Source organism: Leopardus geoffroyi, chromosome A1, assembly GCF_018350155.1.
Source record: "Leopardus geoffroyi isolate Oge1 chromosome A1, O.geoffroyi_Oge1_pat1.0, whole genome shotgun sequence".
Taxonomy (NCBI): domain Eukaryota; kingdom Metazoa; phylum Chordata; class Mammalia; order Carnivora; family Felidae; genus Leopardus; species Leopardus geoffroyi.
The window spans coordinates 22,167,877-22,194,827 of NC_059326.1; the positions used below are offsets into that span (position 1 = coordinate 22,167,877).

Sequence of the window (26,951 nt, forward strand, 5' to 3'; positions counted from 1 at the left end):
ACATGTATCAGTAATCTGAAAAACGAACAAACAGAACCAAGCAAAGCTACAGGTTATAACCTCCCCCCCCCCCGCCCCAAATTAAAATCAGAGATGTGAGATTTCAAACTGCTTTTGACTTACCCACCCTAAACCTAAGGGCTTTAAAAGATGTGAAAACGAATCAGTTTGATTTGTCATCTTCAAATCTGGGTATCTAGCCATAGAAAAGGCCTTAGGTATCATTATACTACATGAAATGGCCTTACATCCAATACAGTAAGGCATGTATCGTAAAATACACACTTACACTCACTTGATGGTTTATGTCAGTGGCTTTCAGCTGGGGGTGACTTTGCCCCCTAAGGAACATTTTTGGCTGTCTTCTGGATGAGGAGTTGCTACTGACATCTAGTGGGTGGAGACAAGGGATGCAGCTAAATGTTCCACAATGCAGAGGACAACCCTCACAGCAGAGTCATCTGGCTCAAAATACCAATCATGCGAAGGTTTAGGGAACCTGATTTTCTACACTGATTTTCTGGTGTGATAAAAATTAAAGACAAAAATCTAGCAAAGCTAGTAAACTGCTCTAAAATCTCAATAAAAGGTTTTTTGGTACATCATTTAGTTAGGATTCTGAAAAACTCACAGCTTTAAACTTGTGCTTGGAGGTAAAGATATACAGTCAACTCTGGAAAATAAACATTATGCATTCAGTCTGCTACTGGAAAAATTTCTTAACTTCTCAAAATATAATTTTATTATTTTTGACAGCTAAAATTTAATTTCTTCTATTTTAAAAAAGTGTCCAAAGCAAATTACACTGTCTCCATTTGGGATGGAGAGCGTTTAGCACGTAGGTGCTCAGGAGTTGAGTAAATGGTAGCAATACATCTACATGTTGGCCTGAAATAACAGATCCCTAGTTGCACACTCAGTAGGTTATAAACGTGGCCTGAGCTGTAACTCAGTCCCTTCTTGGGGTGACTGAGGTAGCCATCCATAACCCGTTAGCACACTTCCTTCACTGTGTCAGCACAATGAGCCACAGCATAACTGGAAGACCAATCTGCTCAACTACAGAGAAGTTAGAAAACCCACAAAGGTTCTGGCCCAAAAAGCCTCCTCTACTAACCAGAGCAGAGTCACCCAGGTTAGAGCAGCTAGTTATCTTTTCCCAATAGGAAAGGTATCACAGGCTAAGGAGAATGAAGAAATTTGACAAAGGGTAACAGAGTAAATTAAATGGATTGGCTGTAAGTCTCTCTTAGAAGTGGGCATAATCAGAGCTGACTTGGTAATGGTCCTGAGAGGCTCTCTGGTTGGCCTCTGAAACAGTGCTGGTCTGGCAGTAAGCATGAATGTTCTTCCAGGAACCCAGTATGTGGGGCGCGTGGGTGGCTCAGCTGGTTAAGCATCCGACTTCGGCTCAGGTCATGATCTCACAGTTTGTGGGTTTGAGCCCCGTGTCAGGCTCTGTGCTGACAGCTCAGAGCCTGGAGCCTGCTTCGGATTCTGTGTCTCCCTCTCTCTCTGTCCCTCCCCTGCTTGTGCTCTGTTTCTCTCTGTCTCTCAAAAATAAATAAACATTAAAAACAAACAAACAAACAAACAAACAAAAACCAGCATGTGCCCTTGAAAGCAAATGTAAAAAAGATGTGTAAGGAAAGGAAAAATTTTCCCTTCTTCCCTTCTAGATTCTTTGGCTGGCCTAAAAATTAAATTGATATAAGATAACTTATCAGGAGAAAAAAACAAATTTAATTCCATATATACACAAGCCATACAAATATGAGACTCAAAAGAAGTGACCAGGCAGGCAGCCTTTATACCTTTTAAAAAACCCAGAAACAATTATTTGTGAAGAACTGATGAAGGAATTTGGGCTTGGGGTGGCAAATTAATGAAGAAGTAACGAAGCTGTTTTTACAGGCTTCTCAGTCCTGAATCCCGTTTCCAGTGATGAGAATGCTTTTACCCGCCAGGTGCCGAGAGGGTGCCCTTCACACGGAAGTTTATTTCCTGCTTCCAGGGGGACAAAGGAGTGTCCTTCTTACAATGGCTATTTCTTAAATAATTTTAATTCAACATAATCCATATACCAAAGTGGCATATTTTTTGGAGTGGCATATTTTGCTTCCCTTCAGTCCCACCTTTGAAACTGCAAAAAGCTTCATAATCCAGAAGCTGAGTTGGTAGATTATTTTACTGTTTCATGGAATTAATCTCTTAGTCTTAAAAACAGCTCAGTTCAGTTAAATGGTTGTATCTAATATTAGGAGGTTGTGATATAACTGGGCTCCCACGATTGGGCCTATAATGTGTGAGAAATCAACTATTTATTAAGGCATTTCTATGGAAACAAAAGAAAAACAAAGGTTAATGATTACAACAAATTATAAACCAGCTTCTAAGCCCAGGGGCAGCCAGTCAAGAAAATTTCTAGATGTCAGAGTCAAAGCATCTTTTGCAGTTTGAGTGTCTCTGACATCATCACGTGTTCAAGTAAACTTTCTGAGTGGCACATAGAGCAGCAGGCATGATTGCTGAAACACGAGTTATTGTGGCCATTTCTCCGAAAGTTTATATCAAGTCATTCGCATTCAGTTTATAAGGCTTTGGGGGAAAGGTTAGTTTTGTTCTTAGTGATTCCAAGTCAAAACTGGGAGAAAATTGGAAAGGTTTATTTGCAGAGCTATAGCCAAATATTGGAGGAAACTATAACTCAGGATCCAGTAACTTTAACAGGTGGAAAACAAAACCTCAAAGCTAATTAACAGCACTAGAATCTGATATTCATAAAGTTTCTTTTTTAAGTTTATTTATTTACTTTGAGAGAGACAGAGAGAGAGTGAGTGAGGGAGGGGCAGAGAGCAAGGGAGAGAGAGACTCTTAAGTAGGTTCTGCACTGCCAGCTCAGAGACTGATGTGGGGCTTGAATTCACAAAACTGTGAGATCATGACCTGAGCCGAAATCAAGACTGGGACACTTAACCAACTGAGCCACCCAGGCGCCCCTAGAATCTGATATTTATAAAGGTGTATTACTGAAACATAATTTTTCCACCTACCAAAAATAATCACAGAAAGAGTAATTTGTTTGCAAATTAAATCTAGTTTCAATAAAGTTGGCCTATTTACACAAGTGTAGCAAGAATAATAACTGATCATACAGGCTCTTCTAACTCTGCTTTGCTACAATTTTTGGTAAGGAATCTCAGATTGAACTCTTAAAAACCTCTTGAGGCTAGGAAGCCAAGCCAAGGACTTGCTATCACACTTCACCTGCAATACCTACAAGTCTGGGTTAATTCCTCTCTTCTCAAGGTCTCCCAAATATTCTGAGGTTCCTGAGCCTGCCAGGAAGTGACCTTCCACATTCACCTAGTAAGGCTGCTGGGAACCCTGTAAGCGAGGTACCAGGCCAACTTTTCCAAGGGGCTCTATTGTTTATTGGCTCCCTAAAGTCAACCGTAGTTTCTTAAAGCTGTCTGGTCATATCTAAGTCTATGTAGATCTCTCAGATATGACATTCCAGTCAAAGCCTCAGTAACATAACCAATGTTTCCACTTATGCTCATTTTAAGAACAGATTCTTATTGAGCTTACTCAAATAACTGTATTGCCATGAAAATAAGAATACTCACTAACAGTTGTTAAATTCTGGAGGTATGAGGTAGGGAGAAAAAGCAATTGTTTCAATTCTGCTTATAAAGGAATAATTTAACAAACTGCTATAAATCATAGATAAATTAAGAGAAAAGAAAAAAAGGTTTTTCTTAAATCTGGAAAAACCAAACATTTAAAAAAAAAACAGCAATGTTTCAAACCAAAAAGTCATAAAAAATTATGATCATCCTCCTCAGTTCACTCACTCCCATGTTCATTCAACCCCGTGTAATTAATGTTTGTTCTGTGTGAATTCATTTTTTCGGTAGTTCTGGAAATTCTTACCCAGTTCAGTTGGACGACCTTAAAGTTATCAGAAACTTGTATTCCACAATACTTGTTAGAGTCCATTCATGAACCTCCCTGAAGATGAAGCACTTTTACAGGAAAACTTTTACAAAACATCAGAATAAAACAGTAACTGTCTGTAAAGGAGAAAGGACTTAAAAATGGCCATGGTTAAAGATCTGATAAAGTTCATTACAATGCAATTGGCAAGAAAATCTGATTATATCTGGGAATACAACATTTTAAGATAATAACTGGAATTACAGTGATAACATTATCCTGGGACATCTGATTTCTAGGAATTTCATATAATTTCTGCAACACTTAAAACAGATACCTATACAGATACAATGTAAAGAAAGCTTGATATTTCTTATTTAACAATACTTCCCATGTAATTTAGCAATATCACATAAACCAATTCATTTAGCACCTCCCTTTTATAAAGAGAAAAAACAAATCTTTTGAGATGTTCCAGGGACCCTCTGGAAAACTCCAACTTACTTTCCAGGTCAAAAAATTGTGTTTAAAAATCGATTTTGGAAAGTTTGCAAAAAATATCAAAAGGTTTGGACACTTGACTAAATAGGATCACAGATAATAACTTAATTATATTTTTAGCCAAAGTGACAAAAGATTTTAAAAGCAAATATAGGAGATTACATTGTTTTAAGTAAAATTCAGCTCTTAGCATTAAGACTCAGTTAAGTAATCAAAGATCTGATAAAGACAACATGAAGCACAGGAAAGTATTTTAGTAAAACACAACATTTTTGCTTTTCAGGGAGATTACTCAAAAGGTAAAAACAGGGGCGCCTGGGTGGCGCAGTCGGTTAAGCGTCCGACTTCAGCCAGGTCACGATCTCGCGGTCCGTGAGTTCGAGCCCCGCGTCAGGCTCTGGGCTGATGGCTCAGGGCCTGGAGCCTGTTTCCGATTCTGTGTCTCCCTCTCTCTCTGCCCCTCCCCCGTTCATGCTCTGTCTCTCTCTCTGTCCCAAAAATAAAAATAAAAAAAACGTTGAAAAAAAAATTAAAAAAAAAAAGGTAAAAACAAAACAAAACAAAACAAAACATTCATAATATCTTATTAAGAGCAGACCAATAGTCCAAGAAAACTTTGCCCTTTCTGCAAATGAAAGAAAATTACATACGCAAACTATTAAAACAAAAAAGCAAGTATATCATTTTTAAAAACCTTTATAACAATTCAATTTTTAGCCAATGTGACTACAAAACTAACTCCCTCCCTTCCTTCCTTCCATCCTCCCTCCCTTCCTTCTTTTCCTTCCTTTCTCTTTTTCTTTTCCTAAATGTCTATGTCCTTAGTTTGTCCTTTATTTTTCTCTTTTCATTCTGAAATAACCAGCTTTACTTTAGGACAAAATTTACTTTCTTTTCTCTTAACAAAAATACATCTCCATACCTCATACCTTTTCTTAGCTAAAAACACATCCTAGTTTCCTTGCAATACAGAGTTGTTTTTTATTATTTCTAGTAGTTTTAATTATATATATTATAAGCTTTCTATAGTTACATTCATAGGGTGGTTCTCAAACTCCAAGGTCATTAGGAGAGCTATGAAAACAGAGATTGCTAGGTCCCACACACAGTATCTGATTCAATAGGTCTCAGCAGACCCCAATAATTTGCATTTTTAACAAGTCCCCAGGTGATGCTAAAGCAGCTTGTCCAGGGAACCTCCTCTGAGAATCATTCTCTCATGCTTCTGTCTTCCACTACACTGTGAGCTTCTTGAGATGAGGGAGCATTTCTTACACATCTTATTTCCAGGATCTAGTCAGTGTCCTGTACTCATTCAATCAATCAACAAATATTTACTGAATGCCTATTATGTGCCAGGCACTATTGTAGGCACTGGATTCATCATTTAAAACATTTATATATTTATATACATAAATATATAAATTCATATATATATGTACACACACATATAAATTCATATATATATCTATATATATCTATATATAGATATATATATAGATATATATATGTCTATATATATATATATATCCCTGCCCTCATAGAGCCTTCCTTCTGGTACTACATAGTAAATTCTCAATAAATGTTGAAAACTGAGTTGTAAAGTTTATAAGTTTGTAAAGAAGGAAATATGGCATTATCATGAATATTTTAATAGTGCTTGTAAATATCCATTTTCTACTTCCTAAGCCTAGTTTTTCCCATTTTATGTTTCTCCCTTCTGATATCCCCCTCAACATCCAACACATGCATCCATAAACCTGGCAGTATACCAGGCTTTGGCATCTTACAAAAATTTTGCTGATTGATTTATAAAATATTAAATGTGGATGACATATTAGTAAAAAAACAACAATTCTAACATGAATTTAAACATGTATAATTAATATATTGAAGCAACTGGGAGGATGTAAGCAAATGTCAGTATTTTCATATTGATAAATATTTTAAAATAGCTTCACTACTGGTTTTCAAATTCGCCTTAGTTATCTCTAAGGATATCTCTCCTCCCCTCTCTCAATATTTAAGGCATTTCTCAACTGGCTGGTATGATGACTTTGAACTCCCAGTGCACCTAAGCGGGCTGCTGTACAAATAGGGGCATCAGTCAACATTTGGATTCTCCTGTGTAGAGTTCTGAGAGACTCCGTTAGGAGGCCTCATGAGGCCAAGTGGTGTCGTGGAAGGGAAGGGGATGATCGCAGGGGCAAACCTGATTATCTCTGCACAGCCAAGGCAGGTGCGCCTCATGATGTCACATCCAAGCCCGTGGGCCATGGGCTATGCACTCCCTCCCTAACTCTAGGAAAGTGCAAGACATGTACCTTCATCTTTGGACTAATTTCCTGAAAGTTTCTCAGCAAATAAAAGTTGAGAGGTTTCACAAAGAGCAATTTGGAATGCAACTGACCTGACTGGCCATAATTTTACTTTCAAGATTCCCAGTATTCTTAAGGTTTGCAAATAATTTTTTAAAACCTTCCACTGAAAGCCATGAGACACTCTATTAATTGTACGGAGCGAAAAATGGGCAGCATTGGTGAATGGAATTCAAAAAAGGCTAGTTTCAATATTCCAGACTATTTCTTCACTGTTAACATCATAACCAAAGTTGGCAGTGTGAATGACTTCAAGAATCAATGCTGCCTCAGAATAGTATTTTCTTCCTACTGCTATCCCAAATCAGTGATATAACACCCTAGTCCAACAAATCATTGTGATTTCTACATATTGGTAGAGTTTTAAAAGAAAATTAAGAATGTTGTCAGGAATATACTTTTATAATGGGGATCACGTATATCAACTTCATTTTTATGATCCTAATTATGATTTAATTAGGATTCAATCCTAATTAAATTCTGATTATTAAAAAGCTTTAGGTATAATAAATGTGAACTTTTGGTGAGCCATACACCGACTTAAAAATGGCCAGGTCATCATTTACTTCCCTGGAGCAGTTTACTAATTATCACCTTCATAATCTGAAGGAATTAATATTTTTTAAAAGGTGTAGAATTCTCTGCTGAGATGTGACCCCAGTGAACCAGCCCCTCTAAAAAAAATTGGCTAATGTAAAGCTAAGACAAGGAGAAATTAACCTCAACAGGTGATTAAATTGATCTCATTAAATTATTGCTACCTCATTTAATGTAATAAAAGACCACACCGCTATATTCTGGAAAACAGACAAATCTAAAATGAAAATATTGTCATTAACATCATTCATATGGTGATAATAAAGTAGCTTCCTTAAATTTTTTTTCCAGTTATTCATAAAATCCGTCCTTATTTTCTGAGTTAACAAGGCTAGAGTTTTAAAAGTGCAATAAAAGTTCTTGAGGCTTCACTCCAGTCTAGACAGGACTTCTTAGCGGTTCCCGAGACACAGCTTTTTGCTTTGGTGCTGATCTTCACCGGGAGGTATGGGTCTCAACACACCGTCTGGCGTTCAAGAATAACTCAATGTCAGGAAAGTTTCACTTCAAATACGTGGGTATTTGTTAAAGTCATATAGGTTATAAGATCAAAATAATGCCTAAATTCAAAAGGAACACTCATGTTTATTTTACCTTAAAATTCTCAACTGTTGAAGAACAGACTCCAGAAAACTCACTCTGGTAGTACAGTATCTGCCCTACTGACGAGCGGGTTCACTCAACTCTGAAATCTGTACTTTAAAAGGGCAAACATATGATATACAAATTCTACCTCAATAATGCTGTTACAAAATTTAAAAAGAGACAGGAATATTATTTGTTGCTATCAAGCACTTGTTCCAAAATATATATAAAACATGAACTTGCAGTTCAGTGAACAGTCACAAAGTAAACCAACATGTGACCCTAACCCAGGTCAATAAATAAAACATTGCCAACAAAGCAGAAGCCTTGCTCTTGGCCCTCCCTATCGCAACCTCGCCTTTCAATCTCGGGACTGCTAACCGCAGCATGTTTTCCTTTCCTTGGTGATCTAGGAATAATAAATCCTAGATACAAGCCCTTTATTGATGATTAAGTGGCAAATATCTCCTAGTCTATGGCTTGCCTTTGTACTCTTTCAATGACATCTTTTGATGAACAGATGTTCTTAATTTTAACATAGATAAATTAATTCATCTTTTTTATGGTTAGTGCCAATTGTGTCCTTTCCCTAACAACAGGGAATTATTAATTGACCCCCTCAAACACTGTTATTGAATACACATTCTTTAATCAGATCCACATGTATTTTTCTTTGCATTTTTTTTCTCTTTTTTTCCTGGTTAATTTTTTTAAAAGATGGAGTGGGTAGGTATTTTTTTTCCAGATTACAAATAAAAAATACACTACTTAATAAGTAAAGTTAATTCAGAACACAGAAAATCAAGATATTTGCACGGAAATTATAGAATAGGAATTCTTTTCACAAAGACCTTTATATTTCCTAAGTTTTCAGGGTAATCAAATCATTGTTATTATCAAAAAAATTTTACTTATTATAATTAACTTCCATTTACCTAGAATCCAAGCAAATAACATAGCTAATATTTAAAGATAATACTGTATAGCAATAACTAATGTTCAAAATTATGTGGCTAAGGAATTACAAGATCTCCCAAAGATGACATTACATTAAAAATATCTGTGTTAATATGCAAATAATAAAGCTTTGAAGACTAGTAAGTAATTCATTTATGGTAGCTGAGATGACTTTAGTTAGATTATTCAAATAACCAGAGCATTTCCTTTGTCTGACCAATCTCTGCAAATGTGCCTTTACTCTAATAAAAAAGTATATATCCTCTAATTTGGCCTTAGAGCCATCTGTATTAATTATACACATTTGTCCTTTCTAACTGTCCAGCAAGCTTTTGTTTGGTATAGAAGAGCATTGTTGTTTACTCTTTCATATAAATTTAATTTGTATATTCAATTTGTGCATGATTATTCGTATTAAACTGCAGATTCTATGGGACTGATTATAAACCAGCACTTTCCATTGAATCTAGCATATAGTAGATACACAAATGTTTGTAAACAACTTGAATGGCAAAAATCTAACTTGCAAAAAGAAAATGGTCTATCTACAACCACAATTTCAAACACCTGATCATTAAAACTCACTATGTATCCTTTCTTCTTAGCAACAAGAGACTTAGCTTAATAAGAGACTTTTAAATACTTACTCTCTCTGCTTTCAGGCTCATTTTGTTCACCCACACAAGTTCTTGATGGATTCAGCTGCCACTGTAAAAGGGTACAAACCTTTTATTTATATGTTTAAGAAGGATTTAATAAACAGCATTTCAGCACCCTGTTGTCAATATCAAAACATTTTTTTTTTTAATTTTTTTTTTTTCAATGTTTATTTACTTTTGGGACAGAGAGAGACAGAGCATGAACGGGGGAGGGGCAGAGAGAGAGGGAGACACAGAATCGGAAACAGGCTCCAGGCTCTGAGCCATCAGCCCAGAGCCCGACGCGGGGCTCGAACTCCCGGACCGCGAGATCGTGACCTGGCTGAAGTCAGACGCTTAACCGACTGCGCCACCCAGGCGCCCCAAAACATTTTTTTTAAATGTAAGGGAAAAAAAAAAACATGTTCATACCAACCAGTCCCTATAATGACCCTAAATGACCCTGAATGATATGACTTCTGGGATCAGAATCAATATTCTTAGGGAAGGAATTTTTTTTTTTTTAATATGGAATTTATTGTCAAATTGGTTTCCATACAACACCCAGTGCTCATCCCAAAAGGTGCCCTCCTCATTACCCATCACCCACTTTCCCCTCCCTCCCACCCCCCATCAACCCTCAGTTTATTCTCAGTTTTTAAGAGCCTCTTATGGTTTGTCTCCCTCCTTCTCTAACTTTTTTTTCCCTCCCTCTCCTCCATGGTGTTCTGTTAAGTTTCTCAGGATCCACATAAAAGTGAAAACATATGGCATCTATCCTTCTCTGTATGACTTATTTCACTTAGCATAACACTCTCCAGTTCATCCACGCTGCTACAAAAGGCCATATTTCATTCTTTCGCATTGCCAAGTAGTATTCCGTTGTGTATATAAACCACAATTTCTTTAACCATTCATCAGTTGATGGACATTTAGGCTCTTTCCATAATTTAGCTATTGTTGAGAGTGCTGCTATAAACATTGGGGTGCAAGAGCCCCTATGCATCAGTACTCCTGTATCCCTTGGGTAAATTCCTAGCAGTGCTACTGCTGGGTCATAGGGTAGGTCTATTTTTAATGTTTTGAGGAACCTCCACACTGTTTTCCAGAGTGGCTGCACCAGTTTGCATTCCCAGGAAGGAAGGAACTTTAAAGATCCTTTACTTTCATTTTAAAGGTAAAGAAGCAGAAGACCAGAGAAGTGTAGTGACTTGCCCACTAAGGGCAGCAACAGAATTAGCATCTGAGTTTGCCTGTGCCCAACACTGTAGAGTTTCCACCACACCACATTCCATCTCCAGGTCCTATGGCATCTTATAAGAGCCAGAGAAGGCTTAGATATAAAGAGGGAAAGTATGACCAAGATAATCTTGCCTTTTAGTATGGTTGTATCACACCATATACCATATCTCCTCTGATTACAGTTTTCCATCTCAACCGTTCAAAAAGAAATAGGGAAGCCTGATTGTTCTCAGATAGTACCGAGAAGCGTGGGGCAGCTGAGAAGAAAAACTGAGTGTAATCAGTACGTCACGGCACAGCCCTTCCCTTCTCACTTGGCTAGAAATCCCCATCATCAGAATTACTAATGACTTGACCAAAAAGGCCTATTAGGGCACTATGTCTAGAAAGGCACAATTCAATGTGCCTTCTGTAAGCATCAATGAGTTCATCAAACTATCATGATCCTTGAGGTGGAACGAGATACAAGACAAACATTTTTCCATGGGTAAAAAAGTCTTTGGAAAGTGAGGACATCTAGAACTGGTTGGTTGCCTATAGAAATGGGATGGTTGGGATTAGCACCAGGAAAAAGAGGACTTACATGGGGTGGAAAATTACATATGAACTTAAAAAAAAAAAAGGCATGTTTCAAAACATATCAAACTACTAAAATCTATTAATTTTGGAAAAGTAAAAACTAATAACACTGAATCTATATTTAAGGATAATCATAAAAAGACTATTTCTAACTTTAAGAAACTTAGAAGCCATTTAGGTGCCTCACAACAGAAGGATGGTTAAATAAGTTATATCTGTAAGTTAGAATATTGTATAACCATTAAACATTATTTTTGAAGAATTCTCAATGACACAGAAAATACAGCAACATGTTAACAGTAGTATCTATGAGCTGTAAGAGAATATCTGTTCTTCTTTACATCCTTGGTCCTCTAAAATGAGCATATATTACTTTCAAAATAAATAAATTTAAAATAAGTAATATGACCTAATAGAGAAAAACGTACATGTATTAAATAGAAACAAAACAAAAGCTTCTGAATAAGGACATGGGTCTACACTGGTAAAATCTATTCTTGAAAATACTGTTGCTCAGCCCTAGCCTAGTTTGCAACAATCCCACAGAACAGAATCACTCATCTCAAGGTATATGGTAACACCTCAAGGAGAAAAGCAAGTTTTCCAAACAAAATTAATTTCAATTTGCTTTAATCTTAAAAAAAAAAAAACCATTTTTTTGGACATTCCTATACTCTTGACAATCTAAAAATAAGTATAACCATTATTGACATTCAAATTTAGAATGAATACTAGTTCATGTTAGTCTCTGGTATTTATAAAAAAAAAAAACAAAAAACAAACAAAAAAAAACCTAGGCATTTAGCTAACCAGGGAGTTTAAGTCATTTACATAATATTGCAAACCAGGCCAGATGAGGGAAAAGAAGAGAAGGAGGAAAAGGAGGAGAGAGTTAACCTTCACCAGAAGGAGCACAGAGAAGGATCGTGTGCACCTGAGTGGGGTACTCCTGTGGGTCTTGGCCCATCTCTGCCGAGGGGCCTCACACTCTCTGTCTTCCCACCTCCCTCTGCTTCTCTCACCCTATATCTTACATTCTTCTGACCTCTTCATTGTCTTTACAGTGAGAAAGCTACTCAAATCCGCCAGTAAGCAAAATATTTCAGAATTCACTTAATCTGTCTGTCACAATCCTGAAGAGCTAGGTCATTTAATCTTTATGGAGAGAATGTGAAACAACTATTTCCTTCTACTCCTCAGGAGGAATGAAGAGACAGAAAACAAAAACACAAAACCAGAGATTTCTCTTTGACTAGCTGGATGTAAGTTTTTGTTTGCTTCTACAAAAGAGGCACCTTGCTCATCTCTCCTTTCTTTCAGGGCCCTCCTTTTTTTAAAAAATCATGAACTTTAAATAAAACTGGAAATAAAAAAACAAAAATAAATGACAAAAATAAAAAGGGTAAATAGTTATGATACTTCATACACACAGAACCTAGGCAATATGCTGTTATAATTCCAAAATTTTTAATATAAATATGTAAGTATATGTATATGCATATATAGACAGTTTACTATTTTTTTAATGTTTTATTTATTTATTTTGAAAGAGAGAGAGCAGGAAAGGGGAAGAGAGGGAAGAAGAGAGAGAATCCCAAACAGGCTTCACACTACAAGCACAGAGTCTGATGCAGGGCTTGATTCCACGAACCATGAGATCATGACCTGAACCGAAACCAAGAGTCAGAGGCTTAACTGACTGAGCCAGCCAGGTGCCCTAATAGACACTTTAAAACATATCTTTTTGGTGCCTTATATGTTCCAGGCACTCTGGACTCAAACAGGAATGTAAATTTGAAATTTATAAATAGTTATATGCCTTTTATATCTACCACAAATTCTTGTATATAAGTGTTACATTAAATGCCAGAGTTATCATTAAAAATCAACATATGATTCTGGAGAGGGGATCTTTTTGCTATATAGAACACTGGGACAACTGGTAAACTTTGGCTAGAATCTGTGGATGAAATTATCAATGATAATTTCCCAAGTTTTGTGGCTGTATCATGGTTTTGTAGGAGAATCTACCATTTGAGGAAATATGTAATAAACTATTTGAGAGTGATCTGGCTGTCATTTTTTTTAGTATTTTTTTTTTTTAATTTTTGGGAGAGCATGAGCAGGGAAGGTGCAGAGAGAGGGGGACAGAGGATCCGAAGTGGGCTCTGTGCTGACATTCTGACAGCAGAGAGCCCAATGTGGGGCTCGAACTCACCAAATGCAAGATCATGACCTGAGCCAAAGCTGGACGCTCCACCAACTGAGCCACCCAGGCGCCCCAAGAGTGATCTGGCCACCATGTCAACAAGTTACTCTCAAACGTTTCTGAAAAAAAGAAGTTCTTTGTAGTGGTTTTGTAACTTTTCTGTATGTTTGAGATTGTTTCTAAAAAGTTTTTTAGGGGTGCCTGGCGCTGGGTGGCTCAGTCAGTTGAGTGTCGGACTTCAGGTCAAGTCACGATCTCATAGTTCGTGAGTTTGAGCTCCACATTGGGCCCTCTGCTGTTGGCACAGAGCCTGCTTTGGATCTTCTGTCCCCCTCTTTCTCTGCACCTTCCCCTGCTTGCTCTCTCTCTCTCTCAAAAATAAATAAACCAGAAAAAAAAAAGTTTTTTAAAAGACTAAATAGTAAAATAAAGTTCTATGTTTTCCATGAAGTATCTCAGTACTTTTTCTGAAACATCAAATATTAAATCCCTTCTATCTTTTCTAATTTTTCCCATGAGAAATGTGTCGTGAGTGCACATGTGTGTGTGTGTGTGTGTGTGTGTGTGTGTGTGTGTGTGTATTTGTGTGGGTCCCTGTCTTTTGGGTAATCCTAAACTATTTTCATCTCTATTTACCACTCCAAACCAGAAGGGTGAGGGAAGAGGCGGGTGAGGGATTTTCTTTTGTTAGCCACCAGGTGGCACTAAAGGGTCCACCAATTCAGGATCTGTAAGGTCAATAATGTGCAACTTGTTACGGACATGTCGATTCATAAAACAGAGATCCTAAACTGAAAATCTGTAATTAGATGAGTAGTTGCACATAAAAATAAACTCAGTGATAATAGTTTGTTGAAAGTCTTTAAAAGCATGGGAATCACTAACTAAAAATATTCAGCAGGGTAGGTAACAATATAATAGAAAGTATACTTGAAAAAAATGTGTATCTACTTACTGTAAATTTGCTAACACCCTCAAGTTCCCCAAATCTCATGTAAGAGATGTCTGCTTTCTTTTTTCCAACATCTACATCTCCTGCATAGATTTGTTTTATGCCTGCACCTTTAATTAAAGGTACACACTCATCACATGGGCACTTTGTGACAAAGATCATACTTCTTTCTTCTGGTTTTATTTCTTGACACCTACAAAAAATTTATAAGTATTAGGAAGGTAGCTTCCACAATGATAGTTATATTTTAGAGAAATCTTTAAATACTAAAACTGAGCTGCTTTTAAAACAAATTTACAGCATTATAAACAACAATAAACTTTATTCTTGCCAAATTAGTGAACATACAAAATATATAAACTCATAAAATGTTAATATACAATCTGAACATGACAATTATTATAATTAAAATTCATTTATTATTCTAAGCAATTGGTAAGATGTTCAGTATTAGATTACAAATAAAAACAGAAAAAAACACTGAAAGAGAGAGGGAGGAAGGGAGGGAGAGCAAGAACAATGGATAAATAAGAACTTTGTAATACCAGAATGAGGGGCTAGAAACTCTCCTCTTTGAGAGTTTACCATGAGAGATTAGACATTAGCTCATCATGGTAGCCAAAGGATCTAACCCTTATCTAGTAACGACTGGTTATTTAATAAATGCTTATTAAATTGATAAATTAATATTAAAATTCTGCTTTGAGTTATAGTTCCTTTATTCCCTCTCTGAGAAAGGATACTTTATTTTAACAAGCGTTTGGCTTTGACAGATTCATACCTCCGCATAAAGTAAGCAAGTAAACCCGTAATGAAGAGCACAAGGAAAAGAACAGAGCAACTGTTTGCTGAGGGAGTTTAGGACCAAGAAATGCCCTCATCTGAAGCTACGGGGATTACACTTCCTGGTTCTGTGGTTTCCGCTGCTCTCAGTCAGCTGTCCTACACAACCATCTGCCCTCCATATTCACCTCCCCAGTTCAGATTCATTCTGCTTGCCTAGACTAAGGCAACAGAATGTTATGCATCTGGTCTATTTAAATAATATACCTGCAACCTAAGTGATTGGTAGGGTGGCTCTGTCAACGCCCTTCCAACTCCCCACTTTTTTTTTTTTTTTTTTTTTAATTTTTTTTTTTCAACGTTTATTTATTTTTGGGACAGAGAGAGACAGAGCATGAACAGGGGAGGGGCAGAGAGAGAGGGAGACACAGAATCGGAAACAGGCTCCAGGCTCTGAGCCATCAGCCCAGAGCCTGATGCGGGGCTCGAACTCCCGGACCGCGAGATCGTGACCTGGCTGAAGTCGGACGCCTAACCGACTGCGCCACCCAGGCGCCCCAACTCCCCACTTTTAAATTCAAAGTCCTCCCTTGTCCAGCCCCAACCTACTCCCACATGCTCCACAGTCTAGCCCAACTGGAACACTCATGTTCCCAAACACACAAGCATTTTCCTACTTTCTAGACCATTGCTATGCCTGAAGCAAGGATGGCTTCCCTTCAGGTAAGCCTCTCCAATTGCCGCAATCCTACCAGACGTTCAGAACCCAGCTCAAATGCCAGCTCCTCCTTAAAGCTTTCCTCTTTCACTTCCCCTCCATCTGTAGCAGTCCATGAATTTCCACAGGACTTTGTGTTGGCATTTCCCAGAAAACCGGTCACCTTGGCTCAAAAGCACTTTTCTATCCTCCTGCCGCATTATAAGCTCCTCAAAGACCAAAGCCATGTCTTGCTCAGTTTTGAACCCCCTAAGATCACTCCCTCAGTGGTAATGACTGAGAAATGTTTGTGGAAATGATCTAAATGAACACCAGAAGGAGGTGATGCCAGTTATAATCTCTCACCGAAACTATGTTAAAGCAATTTGGTTCATGGTAAAATCTATGTATTCCTAAGTATATGCGTTCTAGGTTTAGAAAACAAAGGACATCTTACAACTGAGAAAGTGGAAGACCCTAAGGACAAACACCAAGCAGTTTTATATTGGAGAGAGAAGGAAGACAAAAAAACAAAAACAAAAACAAAAACAGGCTTGCTCAGCAAATTTGTTTTTTTTTTTTTAATATATGAAATTTATTGTCAAATTGGTTTCCATACAATACCCAGTGCTCATCCCAACAGGTGCCCTCCTCAATACCCATCACCCACCCTCCCCTCCCTCCCACCCCCCATCAACCCTCAGTTTGTTCTCAGTTTTTAACAGTCTCTTATGCTTTGGCTCCCTCCCACTCTAACCTCTTTTTTTTTCCCCCTTCCCCTCCCCCATGGGTTCCTGTTAAGTTTCTCAGGATCCACATAAGAGTGAAACCATATGGTATCTGTCTTTCTCTGTATGGCTTATTTCACTTATCATCACACTCTCCAGTTCCATCCACGTTGCTACAAAGGGCCGTATTTCATTCTTTCTCATTGCCACGTAGTACTCCTTGTGTATATAAACCACAATTTCTTTATCCATTCATCAGTTGATGGACATTTAGGCTCTTTCCATAATTTGGCTATTGTTGAGAGTGCTGCTATAAACATTGGGGTACAAGTGCCCCTATGCATCAGCACTCCTGCATCCCTTGGGTAAATTTCTAGCAGTGCTACTGCTGGGTCATAGGGTAGGTCTATTTTTAATTTTTTGAGGAACCTCCACACTGTTTTCCAGAGTGGCTGCACCAGTTTGCATTCCCACCAACAGTGCAAGAGGGTTCCTGTTTCTCCACATCCTCTCCAGCATCTACAGTCTCCCGATTTGTTCATTTTGGCCACTTTGACTCGCTCAGCAAATTTGAAGGTGTGGAGGATCTCTCGCAATGGCCTCAGGTCAGACAGCCCAGACCAAGTATATCCGAAATTATACTTCTGAGAAGAATATTTCTTAGAATTAAAAAAAGAAAAGAAAAAGAAAGAAATTATAGCTAAAAGAAACTAATTTCAACTAACCCTTGCTACATGTTAAAGAAAAGACATGCAAACAAATTTCATACCTAAATGTCAAGGCATTCTGTTCCGCATGTACAATGTATCTGAATTTCCTTATTTCTCTGTCTTTCTGTTTATCATCCATGTGTGGGAAATCAGCATACTCGGACCCAACAGGAAAAGCATTATAACCGCATCCTATGAAGTACATGGCACCGGTTCCATCCCAACTCCTCTGTGAGAGCAAGCAAACCAACAAAGCTGAGCTGTCAACATAAAAGGGCATCTGGCAGTGTATTTTAAAGCCTGGCATCACACTTTATATAACCAATTCCATTTTCTGTCACCAAAAACAAAAACAAAAACAAAAAAAACATACGATCCTACACCCTCCTGCTGCAACATGGTTTTATCAAAGCTAAATTTCAAGAAGTCTGATCATTTCTAATGTATAATCTCAAGGCAGTCCTTGGTGTTAGCTATTAAACACCAGCTTGTTTAATTCACAAATTGTTTGACTCGATTCAGACATCTTTCCCCAAATAAATTATAAGATCCTGGAAAACAGAAACCATGCTTTATGCCTCTTTTTTATGCCTTGAAGTACACCTATTAGAGTGCTCCACACATAACAGGTACTCCATAAGTAATTGTTAATTTTGTATATGCTCTGTGCTGTTCTACTGGTTAGCAAACCAGAAATGCTGAAAATATTTTGAACAATTTCAACTATTAGACTAAAAATATGCTGTAGTGATATTGCTGGAAAATTAAAATGCACTTTCCTTTAACTTCATATTTATTGTGTATTTATTTATATTGTGTATATATATTATAAAATAATATATATACAAAATAATACATATTTAATGAATCTTTTTACTTAAGTGGCTTTTTTAATTTCTCATGGTCAATGGCATATTAGGTATAACATGAATGCTTTATCAGTTACTAGAGTGAAATATTTTATACAGCATAAGTGTTTATAATAATTTAGAATATACTATAAACCACTAAATTTCAATATAACTACTCATGTGATAATATCAACATACTCATTACTATGGCAGTTTGATAAAAATCGTTATGATGAGCCAATAAACACAAATAAAATGTTATCTCAATAATAATAATAAATTATTCTTGAGCATTTACTAAATGTCAAACATCGTGCCAAGTTTTTCGTGTATTATTTCATTTAATCAATCCTCACAACAATCTAGGCAGTAGTACTATTACTTTTCCCATTTTACAGATAAGGAAACTGAGGCCCAGAGAGATTAAACTTGTCTGGGGTTATAAATACTAGTGACATAGCCAGAATTCAAGCCCAGGTTGCTGGACCCCAAACCCATGTCTTTCCACTTTACCAGGCTACCTACCATAGATAACTTGACTGGAAACTTAAATTCTCTACAAAGCACTTGAGAACCACGTGTGAAGCCAAAAGGCTGCTGGGCATTCATATCAACACAAATGAGAGTTCCAGCCATAGGCCAGGCACTGTGCTGGGAATACAGCTGCAAGCAAGACAGGGTCTTCCTGCCCTCATAAACTGGAGATAAGAACCTGTGCACATAATTTCAACTGTGATGAGCATCATAAATTAGGTGCACAGAATGCTATGGGAGTTTGTGGCAGAGGAACCTATTCTATTAGGTGGTTAACAGGTGGGGCGAGTTAGGTAGAGTCAAGACATCTTTTGAAGTGGAATTTATAGCACTTGGTGATTGATTATATATGTGTAGTAACAGGGAATGGTAATGGTGACCACTGATGAAGGATTAGGTTGGCAGGGAAGATACTGGATTATTGGCTAGGTTGAACGTGAGGGCCTTATGATACATCCAGGGAAATAGTCAAATTAGTTGCCATGAAGTCTACTGAAGAAGAATCTAGGCTCCCTACTCACCTTTCAGCTAGCCTTATAGTTACCAAGTATCTCTTGATCTCACGCCTTTCCAACCCGACCCCACAACTCTGAGGCTTCATCATCTCCTTTTTCTTAACTCCCTATTTGCTGTCCAGCCCCACTTCATTCTCCTCATGATGTAAATCTGATCAAATTATTTTCCCACTTAAAATATTCTTGGATTGCACTGTCCAATACAGTAGCCATTAGCCACATGTGGTTGGTCTGAATTCAGAAGCACTATTAAGTGTAAAATACACACAGGACTGTGAAGACTTAATACTCTCCCCAGATGCAGAATATTTTATTAATAGCTTTTATGCCAATTACAGGTTGAAATAATATCTGGAAATATGATTAAACAAAATATATTCTTGGGGCGCCTGGGTGGCTCAGTTGGTTAAGCGTCCGACTTCGGCTCAGGTCATGATCTCACAGTTTGTGGGTTCAAGCCCCGCATCGGGCTCTGTGCTGACAGCTCAGCTCAGAGCCTGGAGCCTGCTTCCAATTCTGTGTCTCCCTCTCTCTCTGCCCCTCCCCTGCTCATGCTCTGTCTCTCTCTGTCTCAAAAATAAGTAAAACATTAAAATATATATATATATATATATATATATATATATGTATATATATATATATTCTTAAAATTAATTCACCTGTTTCTTTCTTTTTTTTTTTTAATGTGGCTCCTCGAAAATTTAAAATTATGTGTAACTTGCTTTTTATTTCTACTGGTTAGCACTAGAGTATCCCACTGTAGAAAGGATAAACTCTCTGCATGGTATGCAAAGTGCTTCGTGGTCCGGTCTAATTTTTTGCTACACTAACATACAGATAGTATGCACATACTCCACTATGCATACTGCAGCACACACTACACAGCAAATCACTTGAATTTTCTCAAATTCTGTCTCGTACCCTCTACCTTTGCCTGCTATTTTCCCAGTCACGCTAATTTGCTCTGCCTGATGCCTTCCTACGTATTCTTCAAGACTAATAAATAGCACCCTACCTCCTCTAAGAATATTTTACTCATTTCTCCAAGCAGTGTAGAGATTTCTGCTCCCTGCACTCCCAGTGTCACGTTATAATTACAGTTATATACCAGCCCGTTTTTCGTTCCCCCGTCTCCATTAATAGACTATTTAAGGCCACCAAGGGCAGGAAACGTGGTCCTTACCTCCCCACTGTTCATTGTGGCACAGCGCCTACCCTGTGGAAAATGTTTAATAAATGTTTGCTAAATCAATTAATCTACCTAGACAATTGTTGGGGAATGATCAAATATTTATCGAATTTAACAAATGCACCAAAATGAAATATTAACCCCAGTGGATCAATAAAATATAATGCACTGAAGATTGAACTAGGTTTAAACAAAATCAAGGTTAAATGTTTAAAGAACTATTTTCATACTTACAGATTTTCCTTCTGCCCAAATGACTGCTCCAACTCCAGTTTTATGATCCTCTGAAAGATAAATGTCATTTAACACAGCAAAAATCAGTGATTTGTTAGTTTCAGAAATACAAGTTTCTAAAAACAGTACATAGTATTGAAACATAATTCACAATGTAGCAGCAATCCTTGATATCTTCACTAACTATAGAAATAAATACCTTTTTATTACTAAATAAATTTGTGTAGTTTTACCACTAAAGTAAATACTTTCAGGCATGGAATATGGGAACCAGGTACTAAATAACTATACAGTGTCATTACCAACCCAATCACACAGGATCTATATGCTGAGCTCATTACAATGGCAGTGCCCACAGTCAGATCACCGCAAAGCTGTAACCAGAACTGAGGGTAATTTTATAGATTCTCCACCAACAAATCAGTCTCTAAAAGACTATTTCTAACAGATGATGAAATTGACTTAAAAAGAAGTTTCTGAACTAATGAATTTAATGTAACAATAATTCACAACAATCAAATCTGTCTTCTAGCATTTTTTACACTCTAATCATGGAAAATACATTTTATGGAAATATTGTTGCTAAGAAAGAAAGCTCAAACTTATAATACAAACAAAAGCAAGTTTTATGGGCTTTCATACCTATATGAAAGTCCTTTTCCTGACCTTCAGAGTTTATCTCAATGGGAAAAGAATGCCAACTTAATGAATGATGCTCATTTCTAAATCAAGTGGCAGAAGTTATAAACATAAGGTTACAATTTCCCTGCAGAACCAAAACCTCTACAACAAATAAAGCTGTAGTTTTTAAAACCATGAATCTGAAACAGAAAGTTTTAAAAAACCAAAATAGAAATGCTGCATATCAAGGATTTACTTTTTTCTTTTACTAATACAAAGATAAGTTTCAAATTTCTAAAGACAATTATAGAGTAATTATGAAAACCACAGTATTTATCAAAATCTTAATAAGGGACTGATGTGGTTAAGCAGGTACATTTACACAGAAACAGTAACAATCTGGGAACTTACTCTAGGGCATTTTCATATTGGTAAGGATTAAATGAAACTGTAGTTTCACTCCACAATTTCCTAAAAGTTAATCCCTCCAATGATAACTTCATTCCATCTAAGTATTAAAAACTAGTTTGCCTTACAAATAAGTTAATTTTTAAAACTTACGATACTATAATAAAATTCCCCATCTTCAGTTCAAGCAAGCTCAAGTTTTCACAATTATATCACAAAGCATTTGTGTAATTTATTTTAAGCACTTTTTACCCATTATCTCATTTTTACCGTAAAGGTAAAGCAGATAAAATTTCCTTTTCTAGATGAGAAAACAGGCAAAGTAATCAAGTGACTAAAATTTAGCCCACTAAATGAAATCTACCCCTCCTTTTGACATTAAGAATTTCGTAACAAAGATTTCCCTTTATTGAACGCCCAAGTGAGACAATGCTGAAAAGTTCCTGTATTCATGAAATTTATAGTCTGAAGTGGGAGACAGACAGGAAGCACCCATGTGCTGTGCTTGTGCTAGAATGGAAATGAACCCCATGCTGAGGAATGGAGGGTATGGGAAGGCTTATTCTAGAGTGGAGATTCATGGAAGAGATTTTGCTGTAAACAAAACTTTGTTGCTTCCAAGACGTGCAGAGTATAACATAAGGGTGGAAAAGAATATAATTATGGCTTTATGCTCATTTCTAAGGCAGGTGGCAGAAGTTATAAATGTAAACCAAAACCTTTAAGTAAAACTATCCTTAATACATATACAAACCTGAAACAAAAAATGAGAGACTGAAATAGAAATTCTTCATATGAAGAGTCTATTTTTCCTACCATCAACACTAAGTATTTTTCATGTTATGTTTTTTTTTAGTCTCAGGAGCCACTTTTTCTGTTTCAGTCTGGGGACAGACTAAACCTTATCAGGAGGGGAAAAATGTAATTTTCCCTCAGTATGTGGCTCTACTGCCTTTCTAAGTTTAGTTAAACCAACAGAATATTCTTTTCTATGTCTCTTAAAATCAGAATAAAATTTTATCCATGTTAGATGGAGTAGATTTCACACAGCTCCAAGGTCGGATGACAGATGAGGTAATTTCTCAAGAATCTTTTCATGTCTGCAATTTGTACAGACATTGCTCCCCATAATCTGCTCATTCACAGGTTTTCTTTCTCTGTATCCTTTGAAGAAAAAGGTCAACTTATTATATTCACTGAGCCAAATTTCTGAGACTCCAATCACCAAAAGTCAGAGAACTCTTCAGCCCATGATTCTGGAACACAGGTGTGGTTATTTTAGCTCCAGATTCTGTGGTCATTATCAGCATTTGCCCAAGTGTGGTCCACAGCCACTTCATCAGAATCACTGGATGTTTGTTAAAAGGAAGACTCCTGGCTCCCAGGGAAATCCCCTGAAGTGACCTCTCCAAAGACTTCAGCCTGGGCTCAGGAACCCACATTTTTCATGAGCATCCCCTCTGATTCATAGGCAGACTACAAGTTGAGAACCACCAAGTTATGATCTGAAACAGTTAACTTTCATGGCTTCTCCAACCTACTTTCATCATCAATGTTGTGGTTCAGGAGGAAGGCATAATCCTCAGCTTTGAAAAACACTTAGTCTAAGGGAAAATGGGATCCCCAAAAAAGATTTAAAAATCACACTTAAATCAGGTAGACAAGATGCAATGCCCTCCTCTTTTTTCCCCTCTCTAGAGTCTAAATGAATTTTGTCACGTTTTTGCTACCTCATAGCTTCCTTTAATGACACCTCTGTGGATCCTATTTATTCATCATTTAAAATACAATTATTAAGCACCAGCTTCTCAATTACTTTTAGAAGTCTGTTGTTAGAGGTTCTGGAATTCATTTCACTCATATTTTTAAATAAAATGGTTTAATGAAATGGTGTCTTCACCTATGGGGTGAAATAAAATCAAAGTAAACTGAACAGTGTGAAATTAAAAGCCTGAGTTGTTAGGACACTCCATCAGGGGCTATCTACCTTGCCGGACTGCCCTCAGTGTTAAATAAGATACATATATAAATTGCCCGGCTCTGTGCCTGACACATTCTAGGTGCTTAATAAATTGTTGCTGTTATATAGGTCCAGTATTTCTCATCTGAAGTCCCTTTTATCAAGGTTTGTTTTTTTCTTTTTTTACAGCTTGATGTACTTGTTTCATGGTCACACCTAACCAAATATTTAGTGCAAATATTCATACATTCTACTTCACATGTATGTGTTTGATTATAATGCACTGTGCCAGACCCCCTGGAATGCTGTGTCATATACAATACATGTACCATATTACTTTCTAAAATCTGAAAAATTCTGAACTCCTTTTCATCTGGCTCCAAGAATTTTGGATAAGGGATTGTGGACCATTTAACTTTGGATATAAAAAGATTTGCTTTATCCACTCAGCATATCATGCTGAGCATTAGTGCTAAGGAAAAACTGTCCCTTCCCTGGGAGAGCAGAGAGTGGAGTGGAGTGCATGACAGAGAGTTGCATCCTATTCAAGATTTGGGTTCCAGGCAAAAAAGCCATCCACAATAAAAAAAATTAACCTGTAAAAATCTTTTAAGTTATCCATCAAGAGCAGAAGCACAACTTCATGTATAAAACTCCATACAGAAATAGTAGATACATTTATAGAGTATCTTATAAAGAACATAGATGCAAATTTCTATCTATGCATTACTGCACCTTTACACACTGGAATCATACATGGCACGATGAGATGTTCTCCTATGAGAAGAGGTACTGAAATCAACTAAAAGAACAGCAGATCTCGATCTCCCAGCTTACGCTCACCCTGGAATCAACTGAATTCTAATTAGCAAAGGAGAATTAATTAGTGAATTATAGCTGTAACAGCTGTTCCCATTTATGTTTCTGCCCTTCCAGTATGGTTTAGAGAAAAATTATTTACAAGGCTGGTTTTGGCAAAGAGACTAACGTGCAGCCCACAATACAACATAATTACATTAAATCAGTCTTTTACATAATTGTTTGGAGTCATATAGCTTGTGCCTGTAGTAGAACCACATTCTTTAATAACAGTTGAGTGATTATTAACCCTGCTGAATGGCAGAATCCCTTGCAGAACTTTAAAAATTCATAAGCCTAGGCCACACCCTTAGGAAGCTCTGTTCAATAGGTCTGGGTTGGAATTTAAGCAATTGGACTTTTAATAAAATATTGTGATTCTGAAATGCGGTCATTGAAGATCTCCATTCTACTGAAAGTACTTTGATTGTGGTCTTTGTTTAGAATATACTGCAGACCAGTGGTATTTGTATGGACCTTTTCTTAAGATTTTCTTTCTTCTTCTTTCTTGGGATAAGCTAAAAAAATCCTCCATTCACCAAATCTTACTCTACTGCTCCTCCTGCCTGTATTTTTCCTCCTTATTTCAAAGTTACATTTAAAAAAGTGATCAAGATTCTACTTTGAAAAATCTTACATCTGATAAGATGTGAAAACATTGTTCTATAATTAGAAATACAGATGCCATCTTTTATCACAATAAAGAAAATTCCCAATAGTTTCCTTTTTCACATATACACTCATGCACAACTTAATAAAGTTAAAAATGTTTGATTTCTCAACTTGCTGATGGAAGACATACCAGCAATGGGAAGAATTTGTCAATATTCCTTTACTTTAATTCTGTTATTTTGAATTCATTTTTTATTATAAAGATTTTCAAAGTTTTTATTAAATACCGAATACACTGGGGCACCTGGGTGGCTCAGGCGGTTAAACGTCCGACTTCAGCTCAGGTCATGATCTCGCAGTTTGTGAGTTCGAGCCCCATGTCGGACCCTATGCTGACAGCTCAGAGCCTGGAGCCTGCTTCGGATTCTGTGTTTCCCCCTCTCTCTGTCCCTCCCACGCTCATGCTCTCTCTCTCAATAATAAATAAACATTAAAAACATTTTAAAAAAATACCAAATACATACAAAATGCTGAAGAGTTAATTAAAAATGAATGATTTTTGGTTCTCTTTCTCTTTTTGTCCCATCTCTAGTGGAGAGCTCAATGAACAATGAGAACACAAAAGCAGGAAGAAGAAGGTCCTACATAATCAGGCCCTGATTTATAAATGTAGCACTGAACATAAGGCCGCAAGGAATCCTAAAACTGCTCTGAGTTGTCTACTCAAGGGTCTCGCTAACTTCTACACATATAATGACCAGCAAAACTTCAGTACTAAGAAAGAGTAAATGAACCCTACCATGGATGACATGAATACCATTTTACTTCTGAGACAAATACAACCCAATCAATCAGCCCCAATTTATGCACTAAGCATGTAACTCACCAGTTCGATATGCCAATAACCTGGCCTGAACCATGCAGTGCCTTGCAATTTCTTGTGGCAAACTTTGATTGTGAATTTCATTAATCTGTTCGGTATTACCACAATAAAATCCGTAGTGCTTAAAGTTGGGCACACTGGAAGCTACTGTGGCCAAAAGGAGGATAAGGTCTTTCATGTTTTGCCTTAGATTGCTAAAGTATGGATTTTCACAGAGGTTCTCCAAACCTATAGTCATCAGTATTTGCTTATGCATGTCTTCATTTGGAACCAAAAATAACATTTCAAATTCTTTTATTCTTTCTTGTTTACATTCAGAATAAAAGTCAACGTTAGCATCCGGCAGTGTTTTTGCAATTTTTTGAATAAAGTCACATTTGTAAGAGGTCTCCTCTACAAACTGCACCATATAACACACCAAAGGCTGAAGTAAGACACACACGTGGGCCCGACTGTTTGACTTCAATCTTTCCACTGCTTTGGCATCTAACTTTGCATCTTCAGAACTAGAAGCCTCAGTAAGCAAACTTATTTCTGGATCAGCAGGCCAGTATGAAATTCGGTTAACTCCAGCTGAAATACAAAATATGAAAGGTAGTTATCAGACACATGCTGAAGTTAAGGGTTTTCATGATAAATCCACCATATCACTGTGGTAGATCCAGAGGTCCCAATATAATAAATGTCCATTATGAAGCCAATTTTAATATAGGCAGAAGGTTGGCAAACTATAGCCCATCGGCTAAATCTGTCCCATTGCCTGTTTTTGTACAGCTGGCAGGTTTAAGAAT

The 26,951-nt window shown here is 37.0% G+C and overlaps 1 protein-coding gene across 2 annotated transcripts in view; it reads right to left on the bottom strand.

Annotated features, from left to right (window-relative positions):
- Window positions 1–7,569: 7,569 nt before the first annotated feature.
- Window positions 7,570–26,951, bottom strand: part of CDADC1 (cytidine and dCMP deaminase domain containing 1) — a 47,125-nt gene continuing 27,743 nt past the window's right edge. Inside the window, exons 5-11 of one of the 2 annotated variants that reach the window (XR_006712049.1) lie at window positions 26,164–26,733; window positions 20,819–20,868; window positions 17,555–17,724; window positions 14,581–14,770; window positions 13,635–13,744; window positions 9,605–9,665; window positions 7,852–7,881 (exon numbers count right to left, since the gene is read on the bottom strand). Coding sequence is in view for 1 of the 2 variants with exons in the window: in XM_045475790.1 (XP_045331746.1) it covers window positions 7,808–7,881; window positions 9,605–9,665; window positions 14,581–14,770; window positions 17,555–17,724; window positions 20,819–20,868; window positions 26,164–26,733 (1,115 nt within the window). In the remaining variant the exon portion in view is untranslated. Of the gene's footprint in view, window positions 7,882–9,604; window positions 9,666–13,634; window positions 13,745–14,580; window positions 14,771–17,554; window positions 17,725–20,818; window positions 20,869–26,163; window positions 26,734–26,951 lie in introns of both variants that reach the window. The other variant, XM_045475790.1, reaches the window with a different exon arrangement.